General features: G+C 38.4%; 1 protein-coding gene across 1 annotated transcript in view; it reads left to right on the forward strand.

Annotated features, from left to right (window-relative positions):
* sptbn5 (spectrin, beta, non-erythrocytic 5) overlaps positions 1–16,818 on the forward strand; it is a 33,704-nt gene that overhangs the window by 16,427 nt on the left and 459 nt on the right. Inside the window, exons 31-70 of the mRNA XM_056234109.1 lie at positions 139–284; positions 480–594; positions 673–783; positions 1,627–1,806; positions 1,931–2,134; positions 2,263–2,412; positions 2,595–2,699; positions 2,801–2,992; positions 3,077–3,232; positions 3,358–3,549; positions 3,662–3,757; positions 3,932–4,050; positions 4,164–4,278; positions 4,741–4,854; positions 5,139–5,260; positions 5,388–5,550; positions 5,761–5,949; positions 6,056–6,133; positions 6,273–6,445; positions 7,246–7,336; positions 7,435–7,581; positions 7,695–7,832; positions 8,031–8,287; positions 8,644–8,830; positions 8,998–9,210; positions 9,288–9,484; positions 10,093–10,297; positions 10,553–10,729; positions 10,845–11,000; positions 11,112–11,329; positions 11,412–11,601; positions 12,823–12,999; positions 13,147–13,254; positions 13,461–14,207; positions 14,277–14,342; positions 14,486–14,569; positions 14,865–14,956; positions 15,046–15,155; positions 16,319–16,426; positions 16,518–16,625. Coding sequence (XP_056090084.1) covers positions 139–284; positions 480–594; positions 673–783; positions 1,627–1,806; positions 1,931–2,134; positions 2,263–2,412; positions 2,595–2,699; positions 2,801–2,992; positions 3,077–3,232; positions 3,358–3,549; positions 3,662–3,757; positions 3,932–4,050; positions 4,164–4,278; positions 4,741–4,854; positions 5,139–5,260; positions 5,388–5,550; positions 5,761–5,949; positions 6,056–6,133; positions 6,273–6,445; positions 7,246–7,336; positions 7,435–7,581; positions 7,695–7,832; positions 8,031–8,287; positions 8,644–8,830; positions 8,998–9,210; positions 9,288–9,484; positions 10,093–10,297; positions 10,553–10,729; positions 10,845–11,000; positions 11,112–11,329; positions 11,412–11,601; positions 12,823–12,999; positions 13,147–13,254; positions 13,461–14,207; positions 14,277–14,342; positions 14,486–14,569; positions 14,865–14,956; positions 15,046–15,155; positions 16,319–16,426; positions 16,518–16,625 — 6,496 coding nt within the window. The remainder of the gene's footprint in view (positions 1–138; positions 285–479; positions 595–672; positions 784–1,626; positions 1,807–1,930; positions 2,135–2,262; positions 2,413–2,594; positions 2,700–2,800; positions 2,993–3,076; positions 3,233–3,357; positions 3,550–3,661; positions 3,758–3,931; positions 4,051–4,163; positions 4,279–4,740; positions 4,855–5,138; positions 5,261–5,387; positions 5,551–5,760; positions 5,950–6,055; positions 6,134–6,272; positions 6,446–7,245; positions 7,337–7,434; positions 7,582–7,694; positions 7,833–8,030; positions 8,288–8,643; positions 8,831–8,997; positions 9,211–9,287; positions 9,485–10,092; positions 10,298–10,552; positions 10,730–10,844; positions 11,001–11,111; positions 11,330–11,411; positions 11,602–12,822; positions 13,000–13,146; positions 13,255–13,460; positions 14,208–14,276; positions 14,343–14,485; positions 14,570–14,864; positions 14,957–15,045; positions 15,156–16,318; positions 16,427–16,517; positions 16,626–16,818) is intronic.

Below are 16,818 nucleotides of genomic sequence, written 5' to 3' on the forward strand. Positions count from 1 at the left end.
ACCTTATTTTCATTTTTCATATTTCTTAAAATTTCAATATGATTCATAAATTGAATCCTGTATCTTCAGGATTAAACAAACTGTTATGCATGTTGTCTGTGATCAGGATCTGTCTAAGCACCTCTTGTTTCATGATAGCAACTGCGTGGGAGATTTGAGGTATTCTTAAAGCAGCTGGAGGTGGGACTGGAGAGGATGCACACCTGTGAAGAGTTGGCTGACAAACTCATCAAAACTAATCACCCTGAGAGCCGCTTCATCCGAGAAACACAGAATCTACTCAGGTAATGGCATGTGATAAGGAAAATGATATATAAACAAAATTTTATAAACTAACAAATGCAGTAATTTCACATTTGGGACAAATAAATTCATTTTTGTTTGTGATGTCAGACCTGTGTATATAGTTGCATATTTTTACAGTCTATAGATACCATTTACAGTTCATACTTACATGAAGTCTATTGTGTGAATGACAGAGAATCATGGGAAGATCTGCAGAACTTATCCAAAGATCGTAAAGAAAAGCTACGTAAATCTGAGGAATGTCACAAATTCTACAAAGACCTGACTGATGCGCTAGGACAGATAAAGGTATCAGTCCAGCTGTGCAAAAAAATTCATGCTGTTGAATAATATGATAAACATAACATGTCACTTATCTTGTATCAGGAGAGGAACAAAAGCATTCCTGATGACATAGCCAAAGATCTGAAGGGGGTGCTGTCACAGCTACGGAAACATGAAGCTCTTGTACATGAGCTGGCTGGAACAGAGCAACAGGTACACAGAGAGAGCATTCATCACAGGTGTGCTCAGTAATTGCACTGGTGAAATGGCTATCATTCTTGGAGTAACATTATACTAACACCTAGTGGGTTGCATGGATGTTTTTGTGCAAAGTGAAAAACTACTGAGTGCGCCGTTAAGTTGTTTATTCCTGCAATAACTATGTATATATATATATATATATATATATATATATATACTGTATATATATATTGTATATGAACTGTATCAATTTTCTATTATGGAGTGTTTGAAAAACCTTAACGTTATACGGGTATGAATAATAAGTGATGACTCGGTTGTTTCTCTGTCTATTTGAACACATCTTACTCGGATTTCTGCTATTAAATTATGTATTTTTATTTATTTTGCTGGTTCTAGTTGTGTCTCAAATATTTTTATAACGATGTTTTCTGTAGCCTATTCCTCTGTGGCGCTGTCTTAGTGCTGAAGACGGTGTGTTGTGTTGCAACAATTTATGAATTACCTGACTCTCCTGATCTCTCCTTTGTTCAATATACTCAAATACTACAAATGACGAATTGTTCTGCAACAAATAATACTTTTCTCCGTATTCGTGATCCCATCCCTCTTTTCCTCTTTGCCCTGTTTCCTCGCGTGCTTCGATTGGTCGCCTTCAGTTACATTCTGACGAGGAACAAGAGATCTTCTGTGAAAATCTAAAACTTAAAATAAAATGTATAAGTGGAAGGAATGAATGATATAATTCGCAAATAAATAAATAAATAAATAATTTACAAATGCTCTTTACAAAATGCTAATTTACAAAATAACTCTTTCGTAGCTTCAGTGTTTAGATTTTGTGATTTTCTACAGCTTCAGGAGCTGTTGGATGGAACTGACACCATTCTGGACATGTGCTCTCCTGAGCTGAAGGTGGGGTTGCAGGAGCTTCAGCAGGAGGTGGTGGAGAGCTGGGAAAGTCTCCGTATGCACATGGAGCAGAGGGAGGAGGAGCTGCAGTCAGCTAAGGACCGCTACATATTCCTCAACACGGTAGCCTACACTCAGTTCATAGTACATTTTTAAAGAAGATTCCAAAAAACTCCTAGGTGTGATTTGGTGGAAAATATTGGTTGAAAACTAATTCATAACCATTTTATATTGCCTTGTTCTCCAGGCACAGGACTACTCCCTCTGGTGCTCCCAGGTACTGAGTGGGATGAAGGCAGAGGAGTCCATCCGAGACGTTGCTACCTGTGATCTGCAGTTGTTCCAGCACCAGCAGCTCTGGGCTGAGATTGTGGCACATGAGGAGACGTATGCCCAGGCAATATCCATGGGCCAGGACCAACTGGAGCATGGCATGCCTAATGCTAGAGAAGTGAGAAACTTAAATGTTGTCTGGTTTATACTACAACATTGCAAACTGTAATATTATTTATCAAATTGACATGAGAGACGTAAATATAAGCGTGCTAAATATATGTTTAAACACTGTGTGGCTATCAGATCCAAGAGAAACTGAAAGCTCTGCAAGAAGAGAAAGAGACGCTTTCTGATAACTGGCAGTCCAAGCAGAAATGGCTGGAGAACACATATCTGGAGCAGGTGTTTTATAGAGACACCGAGTACATGGAAAAAATCACTAACTCTCAAGAGGTTAGTGCTCCTGTAAACTAGCAGGAATTACTTTCATTTACATTTGAACATGTAAAATCTGGTTTGGTGACCTCTTGAATAAATATCTATGTAGTATTAGATAGTTCACAAATTCATTTCAGAGTCAAGTTTGTAGTTAGACATTCATATTGTTAAAGCTAACAACATCTGTTTACTTGCAGATCCAGTTGAAGAACAGTGCTTTGGGAACGACAGTGGACGATGTAGAAACTTTGATTAAACGCCATGAAGCCTTTGAAAAACTTCTTAATTCTCAGGAAGACAAGGTGGGTTGGTCTTCTTCAGCCTATAGTATGGTATGAGGCATTTAACACAATGTGACATTTTCAGGCTAAGTATAGATAAAAGAAAATCTTATGTTGTGTAGATGGTGGCTCTTCAGGAGTCAGCGGAGCGCTTAAGGACAGAAGGTTTGAAGGGAGAAAAAAGCAGCAACATTAGGAACAAACTGAAAGCTCTCCAGGAGAGGAGGGAGCGCATCAAAGATCTGTCTGAAAAACGCAGAGAGGATCTTGAGATCTCGAAGCTTCTCTGTATTTTCAACCGAGATGTGTCAGAGGTACTTCTCATTTCTAGTTGACCTTAAACATATAGAAACAAACAATTTTAATTGGTTGGTTTGTGATATTTATTTGTATTTTAGGCAGAGGAATGGATCACAGACCGTATGAATAAGATACAAGAAGACTCCAAAATGGACATGAGCAACCTTCAGACTAAAATGAAGATACTGCAGAAGCATCAGGTGTTTGAAGCAGAGATTCTGGCCCATGGAAATATCATTGAATCTGTCCAGCAGGTGAGTCACTGTACTAAAGTCACAAGGTGGTTCAGTAGTCAGTAAGAGATAATCCTATATTTATTTCTTCTTCTTTTGGTCTTCATAAATATATTTAACATAGTTTGTCACATACTTGTCACAAGGCTGGAAATGAACTGGTGACCATGCGGCACCCAAAATCGAAGGAGATACGGCAGACCATTTCTGCGCTGATCTCTCATTGGGAAGCTCTGAAGCAAGCACTTGCAGTCCGTGGAAAAGTTCTTGAGGATAACCGTGATTTTCTTGAGTTCCTGCAGAAAGTGGAGCAAGTTGAAGTTTGGATTAGGCAAAAGGTGAATAAATAAGGCCATTCCATTACAATCTGCTGAAAACATGCCTTGATTAACAGAATTGATATACCAGTCAATGTTTGGTTTCACTAACCTCAGTTTCTTTGCTGTATAGGAGGTGATGATAAATATTGGTGATGTTGGAGAGGATTATGAACATGGTCAGCAACTGCTGAAGAAGCTCAGTGAATTCGGAGGCTCAGGTTCTGGAGTAAGTCTAGTGTTCTGCTTGATTAAGCAAATGTTAACTTAAAGAAAAACACAATAACTAATCAGTTTACTGAAATTGCATAGCCTACCATAGACTTTGTAATATGTAACGGCAGTATACAGCATATTGCTTAGTCCAGTAACATTCTTTCACTAAGTAGTTTTCATCCCTTAGGATGTGACTGTTGATGATGCTCACATCAAGACAATCAACACTCTGGCAGCCCGGCTAGAGAGACAGAACAGTGATGAGTTGGCGACTGTGAAAAAGCGTAGGCAGCAGCTCAATGAACGGTACATCCTCCTATATTTCAACTGAGATCCATGTTCAATTAAGAAAATACACTTGTCCTCTTGTTATATCTTGCATGTTGTTTGTTTTGACTTTCTTGTCGCCTTCCCAACAGATGGAGTAATTTCCATGGCAACCTGAGCAGCTATAAGAGGAAGCTAGAGGCAGCGCTAGAAGTCCACTCCTTAATTCGAGAGCTTGAGGAAGTCCGGGACAGAGCTGGAGAGAAGGTGAGAGAGAGAGAGAGAGAGAGAGAGAGAGAGAGAGAGAGAGAGAGAGAGAGAGAGAGAGAGAGAGAGAGAGAGAGAGAGAGAGAGAGAGAGTATAGCATTGGACATTATATCAAATTATATGCATTGGAATCTGAACTCAACTTTGTGTTGGAACCCAATATAATACTCCATGAAATTAAGCATTCCTTTTTTCAAATTGGCAAGATCATACAGTAACTGCTTAAATGTCTTTAGTTCTTTCATTTTGATGAAAATACATAAATGCAAATGAAATTATTTTATATTTAATTTTACAATAAAACAATATCTTAAATATATTTTATGAAATATTCTTCATTTAATGTTTAATTTAATTTAATTTAATTTAATTTAATTTAATTTAATTTAATTTAATTTAATTTAATTTAATTTAATTTAATTTAATTTAATTTAATTTAATTTAATTTAATTCGGCCACAGATGCTACTGCTCCAGGGTCAGGGCTGTGGAGTGGATGTGGAGAGTGTGGAAAACTTCATTCGCAGGCACGATGAAATGGAGAGGGAGGCCAGAGTCATCCAGGAGAGAGGCTCTGTGAGTAGATTGGACAGCTGTTATACAAAGAACACATTCATCCATATTAATCAGTGCACTGTGGGTAGCACGTCCTATACAATATCTATTGTGTGTGCTAGCTTTGTGGTTAAAGGCTTTATAGAAAAACTCTCAGCACCTTCCAATAAAGTAACTGCTGTAAGTAGAAAAGCCTTTAAATGAACCCTTCATGGTGCATTATATGCTGTAGTGTAAATCACTAAAGCTTGTCTGCTTACAAGAAGGGTTACAAAGAACACAATTGGTCTAATTTGTAAAACCAGGCCCTGGAGAAGGACTCTAAAGATCGTTTGAGGAGACACTGTGATCTGTCTGACGAACTTAGAAAGAAGCAGGAAGAGGTCAACATTGCTTTAGTGAAGCTGGACAAGGAAATCAAACGAAGGTATGCTGCCATTAGTTGCTTTATTCTTAATTTATAATGATAATAATAATGTGATATTTAAATAACATGGTAAAAATGAGTAATAAAATATACATCAAATGAGAAAGAATATACTTTTGTTGTGTAGGAAGGAACGGTTGCAGGAGTCTCATCAGCTGCAACTATTCAAAGCTAACCAGCGCCTTCTGTTGGACTGGACCCTGAAGCAAAGCGATGAGATGGCGAAGAACGGCCTGCCAAAGAATAAGACTGAAGCTGAGAGTTTCATACTAGAGCACCAAAACTGGAAGGTATTTTAAAAAATTGCAGATTGGTTTTGCATTGTGTGTTCTTATCTTTTTCTGTCAAGAAATACAAAGCTAAAACAAATACATTTACATTTTGATCCAAAGTAACTTAAAAATGAGGAACATCACAAGTGATTTGTCATAGTACATTGTACTACATACTGTTAGATGATAGTAGACTTGTGCCATTATATTAATATTTAATGATTGCAGGCTGAGATTGATGCACGCAGTGAGCGTATAGATTCAGTTAGGAGTTTCGGACAGAATCTTGTGAAATCTGGACACAGTGATTCAGCCGAGATTAAAGAAGCCCTACGCAAGCTGGAGGATGCCAAAGCAAAGCTAGCTCAAGCTTGGGAGGACCGAAAGAACACTCTGGATCAAGCACTGAAGCTCCAGGTGACTTAACAAAGCAGCAGGTCGTTTTGCTTCATTAAGGTTCTGTTTATTCTTGAGTATTTGTGAGGTATTATGTGGAGCATAATGAGATATTGATTGGTTGCAGATATTCCTGGGCTATGCTGTCCAGACTGAGAGCTGGATGAGTAACAGGGAGGCTTTCTTGATCAATGAAAATCTTGGGGTAAGAGCTTCAATTCTTGGACCTCATTAAAAAGGCAGAGTAACATTTCACCTTATTAGAAGACAAAACGTCCTTGGGTGTTTTATCCTCTGTAACTTTGGAATTGGGTGCTGACAGATGTGTCACACTGTCATTGCAGGGTTCTCTCTCAGAGGTGGAGGCTCTTCAGAGGAAGCACGCTCTGTTTGAGAACTCTCTAGAAGCTCAGATGGAGCAGGTGGCAGAGGTGGACAGATTTGCTCAACAGCTCATACAGGCACAGCACTATGACTCTGACAACATCAAGAAGAAGGCCAGAGCTATTCTGCTCAGGTATGCAGTAAGCAAACAAAACTCACTTCCCTTGTTTAAAAGAATTACACTTCAGCACACTTTTAAAAAGAGTACTTATTATAAATAATATTTAAAAGCATATACTTAAAGGGTTAGTTCACCCAAAAATTTAAATTATTCCATAATTTACTCACCTTTGAGCCATCCTAGGTGTATATGAATTGCTTATTTAAGCCAAACACAATCTGAGTTATATTAAAAAATATTCTGGCTCTTCCAAGCTTTATAATGGGAGTGAATGGTACCAGAGATTTTGAAGCCAAAAAAGCGGATCCACCCATCATAAAAGTAATCCATCTGGCTCCAGGGGGTTAATAAAGGCCTTCTGAAGCGGAGCGATGCGTTTTTGTGAGAAAAATATCCATATTTATATCTTTATAAGCTATAATCGCTGGCTTCCTTTAACGGCCGTACGAGAGAGTACGGGTTCCGGCTGAAGAGTGAACACTGACCCGACGTATTGACGAACACTGAAACGCAGAGGATAGAGCAAAACAAAACACCGGTCACGAATAAGAACTCTAAAACAAGAATTTTTAAAGAGAAATGTTGGAGGATTTCGATATAAGAGAAGAGGAGCTTGATTTTGTTGCCCAGCATTATTACAAAGTGACCATTTATTTTATTAATATTATATTATTTGCAAGTACAAATATACTTTTAAGATTTGAAGAACACTATAAGTGCACATTCAATACATTTAAGTGCACTTTTTTCACAAGGGTTTGAAGATCAGAAACATTATAAAGTACTGTTTACGTAAAATTCCTTTCTTGAAGGAAGGACAAAGTACTGGAAATGAGCAATGCCAGACGAAAAGCTTTGGAAGAATCTCTACAGTTGCAGAAATTCATGGAAGGAAGCTATGAGGTGTGTAAAGAAAAAAACTCGGAGAGATGAAATCTGCTAGTCTGATCTATTTCACACATCAGTATCTTTTTTACGAAGTTAAATTCTCATTTGTAAAGGTTTCCTCATGGTTGAATGAGAAGAACTCTGTGGCTGTTGATGAGAGCTGGAGAGATCCTATCAACCTGCAGGCTAAGCTACTAAAACACCAGAGCTTTGAGGCAGAGATACTGGCTAACCGCAACAGAGTGCAGAACCTCATAAAAGTATGACTCTTAAATAATGTCTAAATTTCTCTTAATCGTTCTCCATTTGTATGAAATTCAGACTTAAAAGGGCATCAGCAGCGTTTAGCCTAAACCAGGAAATGTTTCTTCAGGAGGGTGATAACATGCTAGCATCCAGTCATTCTGCTAAAAGCAAGATAAAACCACGAATAAAGGATGTCGATGACAGCTGGGACCAGCTTTTAAGCAACTGCAAAGAGAAGAAGTCACGTCTACAGCAAGCATATCAGGTACAGCATGCTAAAACTCATGCCATTCTTCTGATTCTACATGACTGATATCCTGTAGAGATGCTGCTTACACATGGTTCTCTGACAATGAATATTAGACACCAGCATATCCCCATGACTTTCAGATTTCCTGACGCTGGTCTGAAATATCATCTTGGATTTGAGGTTTTTGTTTGCCTTTTCTCTGTTTTCCTCTAGGCGTTGCAGTTTCAGCGCTCTTTAGATGACATTGAGGAGTGGCTTGGATCAGTGGAAGTAGAAGTGGCGAATGAAGACTACGGGGGTGACCTTGCCTCAGTTAGTAGGCTGCTTAAGGCCCTGCAGGGCCTGGAAGAAATGGTAGATGCACACATGGAGAAGGTTCAGGGGCTGGTGGACATAGCCAAAGACTTCAGCTCTCAAGGCAACTTCCTTGCAGAAAATATACAGCAGAGGGTTTGGGAGGTGGTCAGCAGGTATGTTTTTGTTCAGGAAAAACAGCTCATCTTACTGTGGAAAAATTTGAGGTGCCGTAGATAAATTGAACGTGGTGGTCCAATTGGTTCATGGACCAAATCCTGTGAGGGGCAAAAACGAATAATTGAGAAAGTAAAAGATTTGATAAGTGAGAAATATTGCTTAAGATTAAACATTTATGTGGCCGCTGTATTCATGAGCTTTGAAATGTCAGTAAAGTTATCTAAAACATTATAACACACCACATGATTGCTGTGTCATACTACATGTAATCCTTTAGCACGTGTGGTATTATGTTGTATTTAATTTGATTGACAGATTATGACAGACAATTACATTTAATCATTTTTCTCAGATATAATGGCCTGGCTGAGCCGCTGCAGGCCCGCAGGGAAACTCTGGAGTCATGGCAGCTGCTGTTCCAGTTCTACAGGGACTTAGAGGATGAGCTGCTGTGGATTCAGGACAAGCTGCAGGCCACAGTCACGAAAGACTTGGGCACTTCCCTGCAGAGCATACAAACCATAGTCAAAAAACATCTGGTTAGTCGTGTTGGTCCAGAACTCTGTAACTATAATACTGGTGCTTCAAAGCTTTGGTGGACTGTCGTCCTGGCTTTTTTGTGCTGCTGCTTTTTCCCCCCAGGACTTCTCAGGAAGCACAAAGAGCCATTTCTGATATGCTAAATGCTAATACCTTCCCATTACAGGTTGTGATGCAGGAAATTGAGAACCGGACACCTCTAATAATGGCTGTACAGGAGGCAGGACAGAACCTGGTGCGAGGACGACACTTTGCATCACGTGAGATCAGTGAAAGACTTGCCGAGTTAAAGAAGAACTTTGACACTCTGAAGAAAGAGTCAACGAATAAAGATCGCCTGCTTCAACAAGCACTAAAAATCCAGACCTTTCTCTCAGAGGTGTGTTACCAGTTCATAAAGTAATGTGATTCATATACATATCAAATCTGATGTCTAATGTCTCTCCATTATGACAGGTTTCCCAACTGGAGCAGTGGATGGAGGAACAGAGGCCTGTATTAGAGTCTAGGGACTATGGAAAGAGTGAGGAGGCCACTGAAGCTTTCCTCAGGAAACTGGACACAGCTGACCTAGAGTTGGAAAGCCAGCGTGGAAAAGTAGAGGGACTCCTGAAAACTGGCACTGATCTAGAGAAGTCCCAACATCCCAACAGGTGCAGTCATTAGGTCATGTGAGCACTGATTAATTGAACTAATTGCTGATATTTGTAATGGCTTTGCAGTTAGAGATGTCAGCACTCTACGCTTTTGATTCAATTAGACATGACAGTACAAAGTTTGTTGATGATGTTGTTGAAGGATTTTGTAAAGTTTTTAAAATTTGGTATCTTATACTCCCCATGGCTGCATTTTTTAAGTACAGTAAAAACTGTAATATTGTGAAATATTACTAAAATGTAAAATAACAGTTTATTATTTTAAAATATAATTTAATCCTGTGATGGCAAAGCTAAATTTTCAGCATTATTACTTCAGTCTTCAGTGTCACATAATCCTTTAGAAATAATTTTAATATGCTGATTTGGTGCTGCTGAAAACACTTGTGCTGCTTAACATTTTATGGAAACCATTGGAAATAAAATTCTGGACTGTAATAAATAGAAAGGTTCAAAAGAACAGCACTTATTATTGAATTAGAAACACTTAATACAAATTATTTTTTTATAAATAAAAAAAATCTTACTGACCCCAAACTTTTGAATGGTACGAGTTGAAAATCTGATATAATGACATGTTTTGACTTTATAACGTGCCTTTGCAGCCATTTAGTGAGTAAGAGCCTTGAAGATATGCAGGGTGAGTTTGAGACACTACTACAGCTGTCTGCTGAACGTCGCACTGAGTTGGAGAATCAGTACAATCTATATGTATTTGAGAGAGAATCCAGAGACCTACAGAACTGGCTCCTTTCTCGCAAGACCATAGCAGAGTCTGATGATTTTGGACAAGATCTGGAAGGGGTGGAGGTAAGAATGCCTCAAAATTAGTTTGCCAAGAGAGCAAAAACACACTATACAATTTTAAGATTGATATGTAGTCTTTATATATTTACCTTTTTCTGTTAAATATTGTTTATTTTCCTTCTACATGGCACATTGCATTATGATGTTATTTGTTCTTATAGATCATGTACTATAAATCTACCATGGTTGCTTCTAACAAGTACCATTACTTGATAGACCTTACAACCATTTTTAAATTAACCTGTTTGCTTTTATTAGGCACTGCAGAAGAAGTTTGAGGATTTTGCAGAAGAGGTGGACACTCTGGGCCTGAGTAAGCTAAGTACTGTCCAAAAGCTGAAGCAGACAGTGCAGTCATCAGAGGCACAGCAAAAAGAGAGAGATCTACTCAAGCTCTGGGAGGATTTAAACAAGGCTATGAACGCAAGAGCAGAGGTAATATTAAAAAATAAACAATGGCAATTATTCTAAGGTTCTGCTTACTGTTTATGTTTGACTGATATTAAAGATTGAGCCTCTTCTTAGAGTAATAAGCGCATGTTTTTGACAGAACCTGCGTTCCGCTCGAGAGGTTCACCAGTTTTACCATGACCTGGATGAGCTTAGGAGCTGGATGAATGAAAAAGAGGTGGCTCTGGACTCTGAGGAGCAGGAGAACGACCTGCTCAGTGTCCAAGCTCTCATTCGCCAACATGAAGGCTTAGAGGTACCCAATATTCATACGCTGTTGTTACTATCAGCCTGATGTTTAATTCAAAACATTTAAACATTTACCACAGGTGGATTTTTAAAATAGTGCAACCATTTGTTTCATCAGAGAGACCTTGCAGTGATAGAAGACGACGTGTCTCGTCGAAAAGAGGAAGGCAAAGCTCTGGTCCGCAGGTGTCCTCGAGTGAGGGACACTTTGAGCGAGAGGCTGCAGGAAGTGGACGAGATCTGGAGCAGCCTGCTGGAGAAGGCCAACCAGCGCAGACAAAGACTCCAACAGGCAGAGGCCGTTCAGAGATATCTGACCGAATGGAGAGAGCTGATGTATGCAATGTTTTCCTTTTTTTGGGCTGTTTTTCATGTGTTGTTCTGCTGTTTTACATTGATGTTGTTGATACTGTCTTAGGGGCTGGCTTAAGGAGACATTGTCCCTAGTGACAGGCGAGGGGGTTGGAGGCGAGGTTAAAGACCTGGAGCAGCTGATTAAAAGACACAATGAGTACCGCACACAGATTGACAGGCAGCTGGACAAATCAGAAATGGTTAAAAATGAAGGGAGACATCTGATGGAAGAGGGGAACTTCATGAGTCACGAGGTACGGGCTGGAATACACTACACAACTTTTGCCCAGATTTTTGCCCCAATTTGCAGTCTAGAATAGTTGATGCTAGTTAGTGAAAGTAAGAGCTAGTCTGCAGATATTGGGATGTCGGAGTGGACAGATTTCACACACAAAAATCGCATAGTGTGCAGTTTTATCATTAACTAAAACTATTAAAAACAATTTTCATTAATTGAAATAAAGGTGAAATAAAATAATAATAATAAATGGAAAGATGGAAATGTTGCCATGGCATCTAACTAAAATAAAATGTAAGTGCTAAAACTACATTTTAAATAAAAAATTAATTAAATAGAGATTACTATTACTTTAGTAATTAGTACAATTACTAAATAGAAATATTAAAACTAAACATAAAATTAAAGTAAATAAAATTCTAAATATTTATAAATACTGGAAACACTTTACAATAAGGTTTCATTAGTTAACAACTTTGGTTAACATGAACTAAGAATGAACAATACTTCTACAGCATTTATTAATCTTAGTTAACCTTAATTTCAGCATTTACTAATACATTTACTATACAAAAGTTGTATATTGTCTAACAGTTCACAGTGCATTAACTAAACATAAACAATGAACAACTGCATTTTTTCAACTAACATTAAGATTAATAAATACTGTAACAAATGTATTGCTCATTGTTAGTTCATGTTAGTTCATTAATTAACTAATGTTAACAAATGAGACATTATTGTAAAGTCTCACTATAATAGTATGTAAATAATGCTAAAGTAATGCTGGTAGTGTGTGATGGGCACACGATTATACTAGCTTCAAAATCAGATGATAATTCTATTCAGTCTGAGGATATTTTAAACGATTTTAGAACTTTTTGTTTCTGTGGGTTTGTTATAATCTGAACCACCTGAAAGTCCAATAGTGTGTGATGTGCAATTTTTCTTTCAACATTTACAAAGTGGGCAAGTGTATGGTGCCTAGTGTTTTAAAAACGTTTACATTTAAAATTTAACAGTCTAAATGAAAAGTCTGGGATGCTGTAAAAACGTAATTCAGGGAGCTTTAGAAAAGTTTCAATGCAACAATTCTCTTCATCAGCAACGTTTAGTTTACAACAAAACATGATCAACATGTGCATTGATCCTTTTGAACCTTTTTATGAATGCATTTTGTAGGTCACAGCAGATGAAACTAAGTCTTTAAAAAAAAAAGTATTCTCTGTCTTTGCAGCTGGAGGATCGTCTTGTGCAGCTCCAGGAGCTGGAGGTGCGGGTGCTGGAGGCTTGGGCTGAAAGGAGAGCTCAATATCAGGAAGACCTTGAACTGCAGCAGCTTCAGAGAGAGCTGGAGCAGGCCGAGCACTGGCTCAACACCTATGAGAGCACGCTCAGAGCAGAGGACTATGGGGTGAGGCTGTCCGCAGTTTACCGATTTATGTATTTGTTTTTATGAATTGGGAAATTTATTTACATATTTGTAAACAGCATAATACTCCAATTAGCTGGGGGGGAAAAACACCTTCATGAAATCTAATTGTATCGAATGGTTGGACAGGACTCAGTATCAGATGTTTTGGAGTTAATGAAGAAGCAAGAGGATCTGGAAGCCATGATTCAAGCCCAGAGTGAGAGATTTAATGCCCTTCAAGCCAGAAGAACACAGGTAAAATACAGATTACTAATACTAGCTTTTTATTTTTCTCAATATTTAATTCCATTTTTGGCAGATGAAATTCTTCCCGTTAACTTTACACACCTTTCAAATCAAATTCAAAAGCAGTTTCATGCCTTTTTAAAGATGCAATCATCCACATTCATCAGTTTCGATTCACCCTTTTTGATTTCTCTGCTCTTTCTTTGCTCTCCCAGAGAGAAAAGAAGATAAAAGAAATTCAAAGAGGTGACAGTACAGACAGCAGCAGGGACAAGCCCATTCATGTAACTTCACTAAAGCGAAAGCCGTCTGAGCGTCCTGCTTTGCCCCCCCACCCCTCACTGACCAGTCCTGTCCTTAGGAACAGCGGTGGTAAGAGTGATAATTCAACCATACCCTCGCAAGACCCTACAGCCAGGTCTGCCATCCTGCAGAGAAGCAGCAGTGGTAAAACAGACTCATCTGTGGTGTCACCAGTGGCATCAGGCTTCAGGAGCAACAGCAGCAGCGATAGAGATACCATAACGTCCCCCGACAAACCGTCCACCTCTGTTCTGGACAGCCCCAACTCCTCAGAAGCTTCTAGTGCTGCTTACAAACCCCATTATTTACACAATGTCCTCAAGACTGGCCACACCACATCTGAAGATGAGGTTGATACTCCGAGACAGACCGAACCCTCCCTCAGTGTCATTGCCAAACCAAGAATCACTCCTAGGAGTCTGAAACCATCAAGCCCTGATAAAGAGATTTGGGGTCCTCCTGCATCAAACCCCCCTGAGCCACCCTCCAAAGATGCAGAAATGGCCGACAACCAAAACTCAGAGGAGAGAAACCTTCCCCCTTCCACCCCACTACAAAACCCTCAGTCATCTCCTCCATCTTCCCTTTCAGACCCAGAAGAAGTTCAAGCACCCTCTTCTACTAACGCTTCAATAGTCATCTCGACTGGTACCACTAAGGTAAACACTTTTTTGTCCTTTTTGTTTTAGTTTCCACCTTTTTGGGCTGCAATTTGTGTATATTTCTAGATCACAGCAGGACGTGCCAAAATGGAGGGAACCTTGGAGATTAAACTGAAGCAAGGCGGATATAAAGTAAGCTTTCTAACCAACACCAATGGTGATATTGATTAAAAAGCTCTCTCTGACATCCTTAGCTCCACTTCTTTGTTTATAGTGTGGTTTTGTTTCTGTAAGAGCACTTAATGGTGTAACATTGATCTGTTGGTTTGGATCAGGGCTTGGATCACTGGGAAACGGTCTATGCACTACTGGAAGAGGAGACACTCAATCTGTTTAAAGACCAAGATGCCGCCAGTGAGGTATGGCTCACACACACACACACAACATGGTCACACACACTCACATATACTTGGCTAGACACACTAGTGAAAGAGGGACTGTTTAATATTAATTAACTATATATCCAGACAGACAGACAGGGCGATTATTTCTGCAGTTAACCCTATATCAGTAATTTCACCACATGATGCATTAAGATGCAATTAAGAGCCATTATATCAATTTAAGGAGATATTTCTGTGGTGGACTTTGTGGACTCTGATTATTTTCTCTCTTTCTCTCTGATCTCTCTTTAATCCATGTCATTTAATACAGAATTGTACACGCTGGCCACCGATCACCTTGGCTGGAGCAGTTTGTAAAAAAAATCCTTACTACAGAAGAAAGGAGCATACTTTCAAACTCATGTGAGTGATGATTCATGCCACCTGCCATGAACATCTGCTCACATTTCAGATTAAAAGAAATCTATAATCTGTTTCACTCTCTGGTTTAGGTTGAGTGATGGCAGTCAATATCTGTTTGCCGCCTCATCTCAAGAAGAACAGCAAAAGTGGTTGAAGGAGCTTCAGAATTGCACAAATCCAACAATGTCTTCAGAGAATCCTCCTGGGTAACATCAAATTTTAAAAAATCTAAGCAAACACCTCTTCTGTGATGGGCATGTTTTTTAATTTTTTTTATTGAAATTCATGTGGCTATTTTTAGGGATTATAAAGACAAAAATGTCAAGGTGATATCATAATGAAGAAAGTTTTATAGAATGAAAGTCTTGAAAATAAAACATATATTTTATTATTTTATATATTTTAAAATGTAATTTACTCCTGTGATGTTAAAGCTGAATTTTCAGTATCATTACTCCAGTCTTCAGTGTCACATGATCCTTCAGAAATCATTCTAATATGCTGATTTGGTGCTCAAGAAACATTTCTTATTATCAATGTTGAAACTATTTGTGCTGCTTAATATTTTCATGGAAACTGTGATCTTTTTCCAGATTTTTCTATGAATAGAATGTAAAAAGGAATAGCATTTGTGAAATGCAAAAGTTTTGTAACATCATAAATGTCTTTACTGTTACTTTTCATCCATTTAATCAATTTATGCTGAATAAAAGTAGTAATTTCTTTCAAAAAAGAAAAGAAAAAAGAAAAGTATAGAAATATTTATAAGCATAAATTAGTTATATATTACTGACCACAGAATTTTGAAGTTTTGTAGTTTATATTAACAAAACTACTTGAAAAACCTTTGTCCCCCAAATAAAACTCAATGTGATGCGACCATCTGAAAGTATTACTGTAAAATCAGGCAGAACAGAAAAATGATATCACAGAGAGGAGCTTTGCAGTCCCCCATGACTGTCAAGGGCAATAAGTCTCTTAAATTTTTTTTTTTTATGACAAGGCAAGGTTATTTCAGGTTTTACGCCACATGGGTCCAACCCACAAACGTAATATTTATAAATGGTGTACTCTATCATATATTAAAGGTGGAAGGCAAATATATTCATTTCAAACTGAAACTTTTCTTGATTTCTTGGTTGTTTTAAAACCATATGAAACCAACATTAATAGAAAGAGTACATTTCTAAGAACTTGAATATATATCCTTTAGTCATGGACACTCTTATTGGCCTTTGATCAGTTTACATATATATATATATATATATATATATATATATATATATCAGTTACTGAAAGAATTATATTATCGGACAACAAAGTTTTCTCACATGCTCTTATGACTGTCATGTTTGTCCCCACACAGAATTAACACAGAAGCAAGTAGAGAAAGCACAGAGCAGTGCGAGTCTGTGCCAGCCGACACATCTGACACTCAAGTCTCCACCACAAAGTCGAAACAGGAAAAGGGTGAGAGAACAAACAGAGCCCGAGCACTTCTGTGCGTTTATGTGTGCCAATGTGTGTGCTTCTGCTTAACACTTACCATTGGTATTAACAGAAGACTCCACCGAGAGCTGTGAGACAGAGAGAGAGCCACCACCAAAACCTCCCCACACGTATTACAACAGACACCGCTACCCTGACGGAGGAGAGAGCCAAGACTCAGGTGAGATCCCGGAACTCCAGTGAGTCAAGCATCTGAAAGTGTTGCTGTAAAATCAAATTACAGAAGGGCAATCAGTCTCTAGTATCGCAACTCGGACCGTTTTTTTAAATCAGAAATTACTTTCAAAATGAAAATGTCACTTTAATGTTTATGTTCTGGATAAAGATTGATTTGTCATGTATTATAATAACAT

The sequence above is a fragment of the Rhinichthys klamathensis genome, unplaced genomic scaffold (assembly GCF_029890125.1).
Source record: "Rhinichthys klamathensis goyatoka isolate OS25496 unplaced genomic scaffold, OSU_Roscu_1.1 h1tg000387l_1, whole genome shotgun sequence".
Taxonomy (NCBI): domain Eukaryota; kingdom Metazoa; phylum Chordata; class Actinopteri; order Cypriniformes; family Leuciscidae; genus Rhinichthys; species Rhinichthys klamathensis.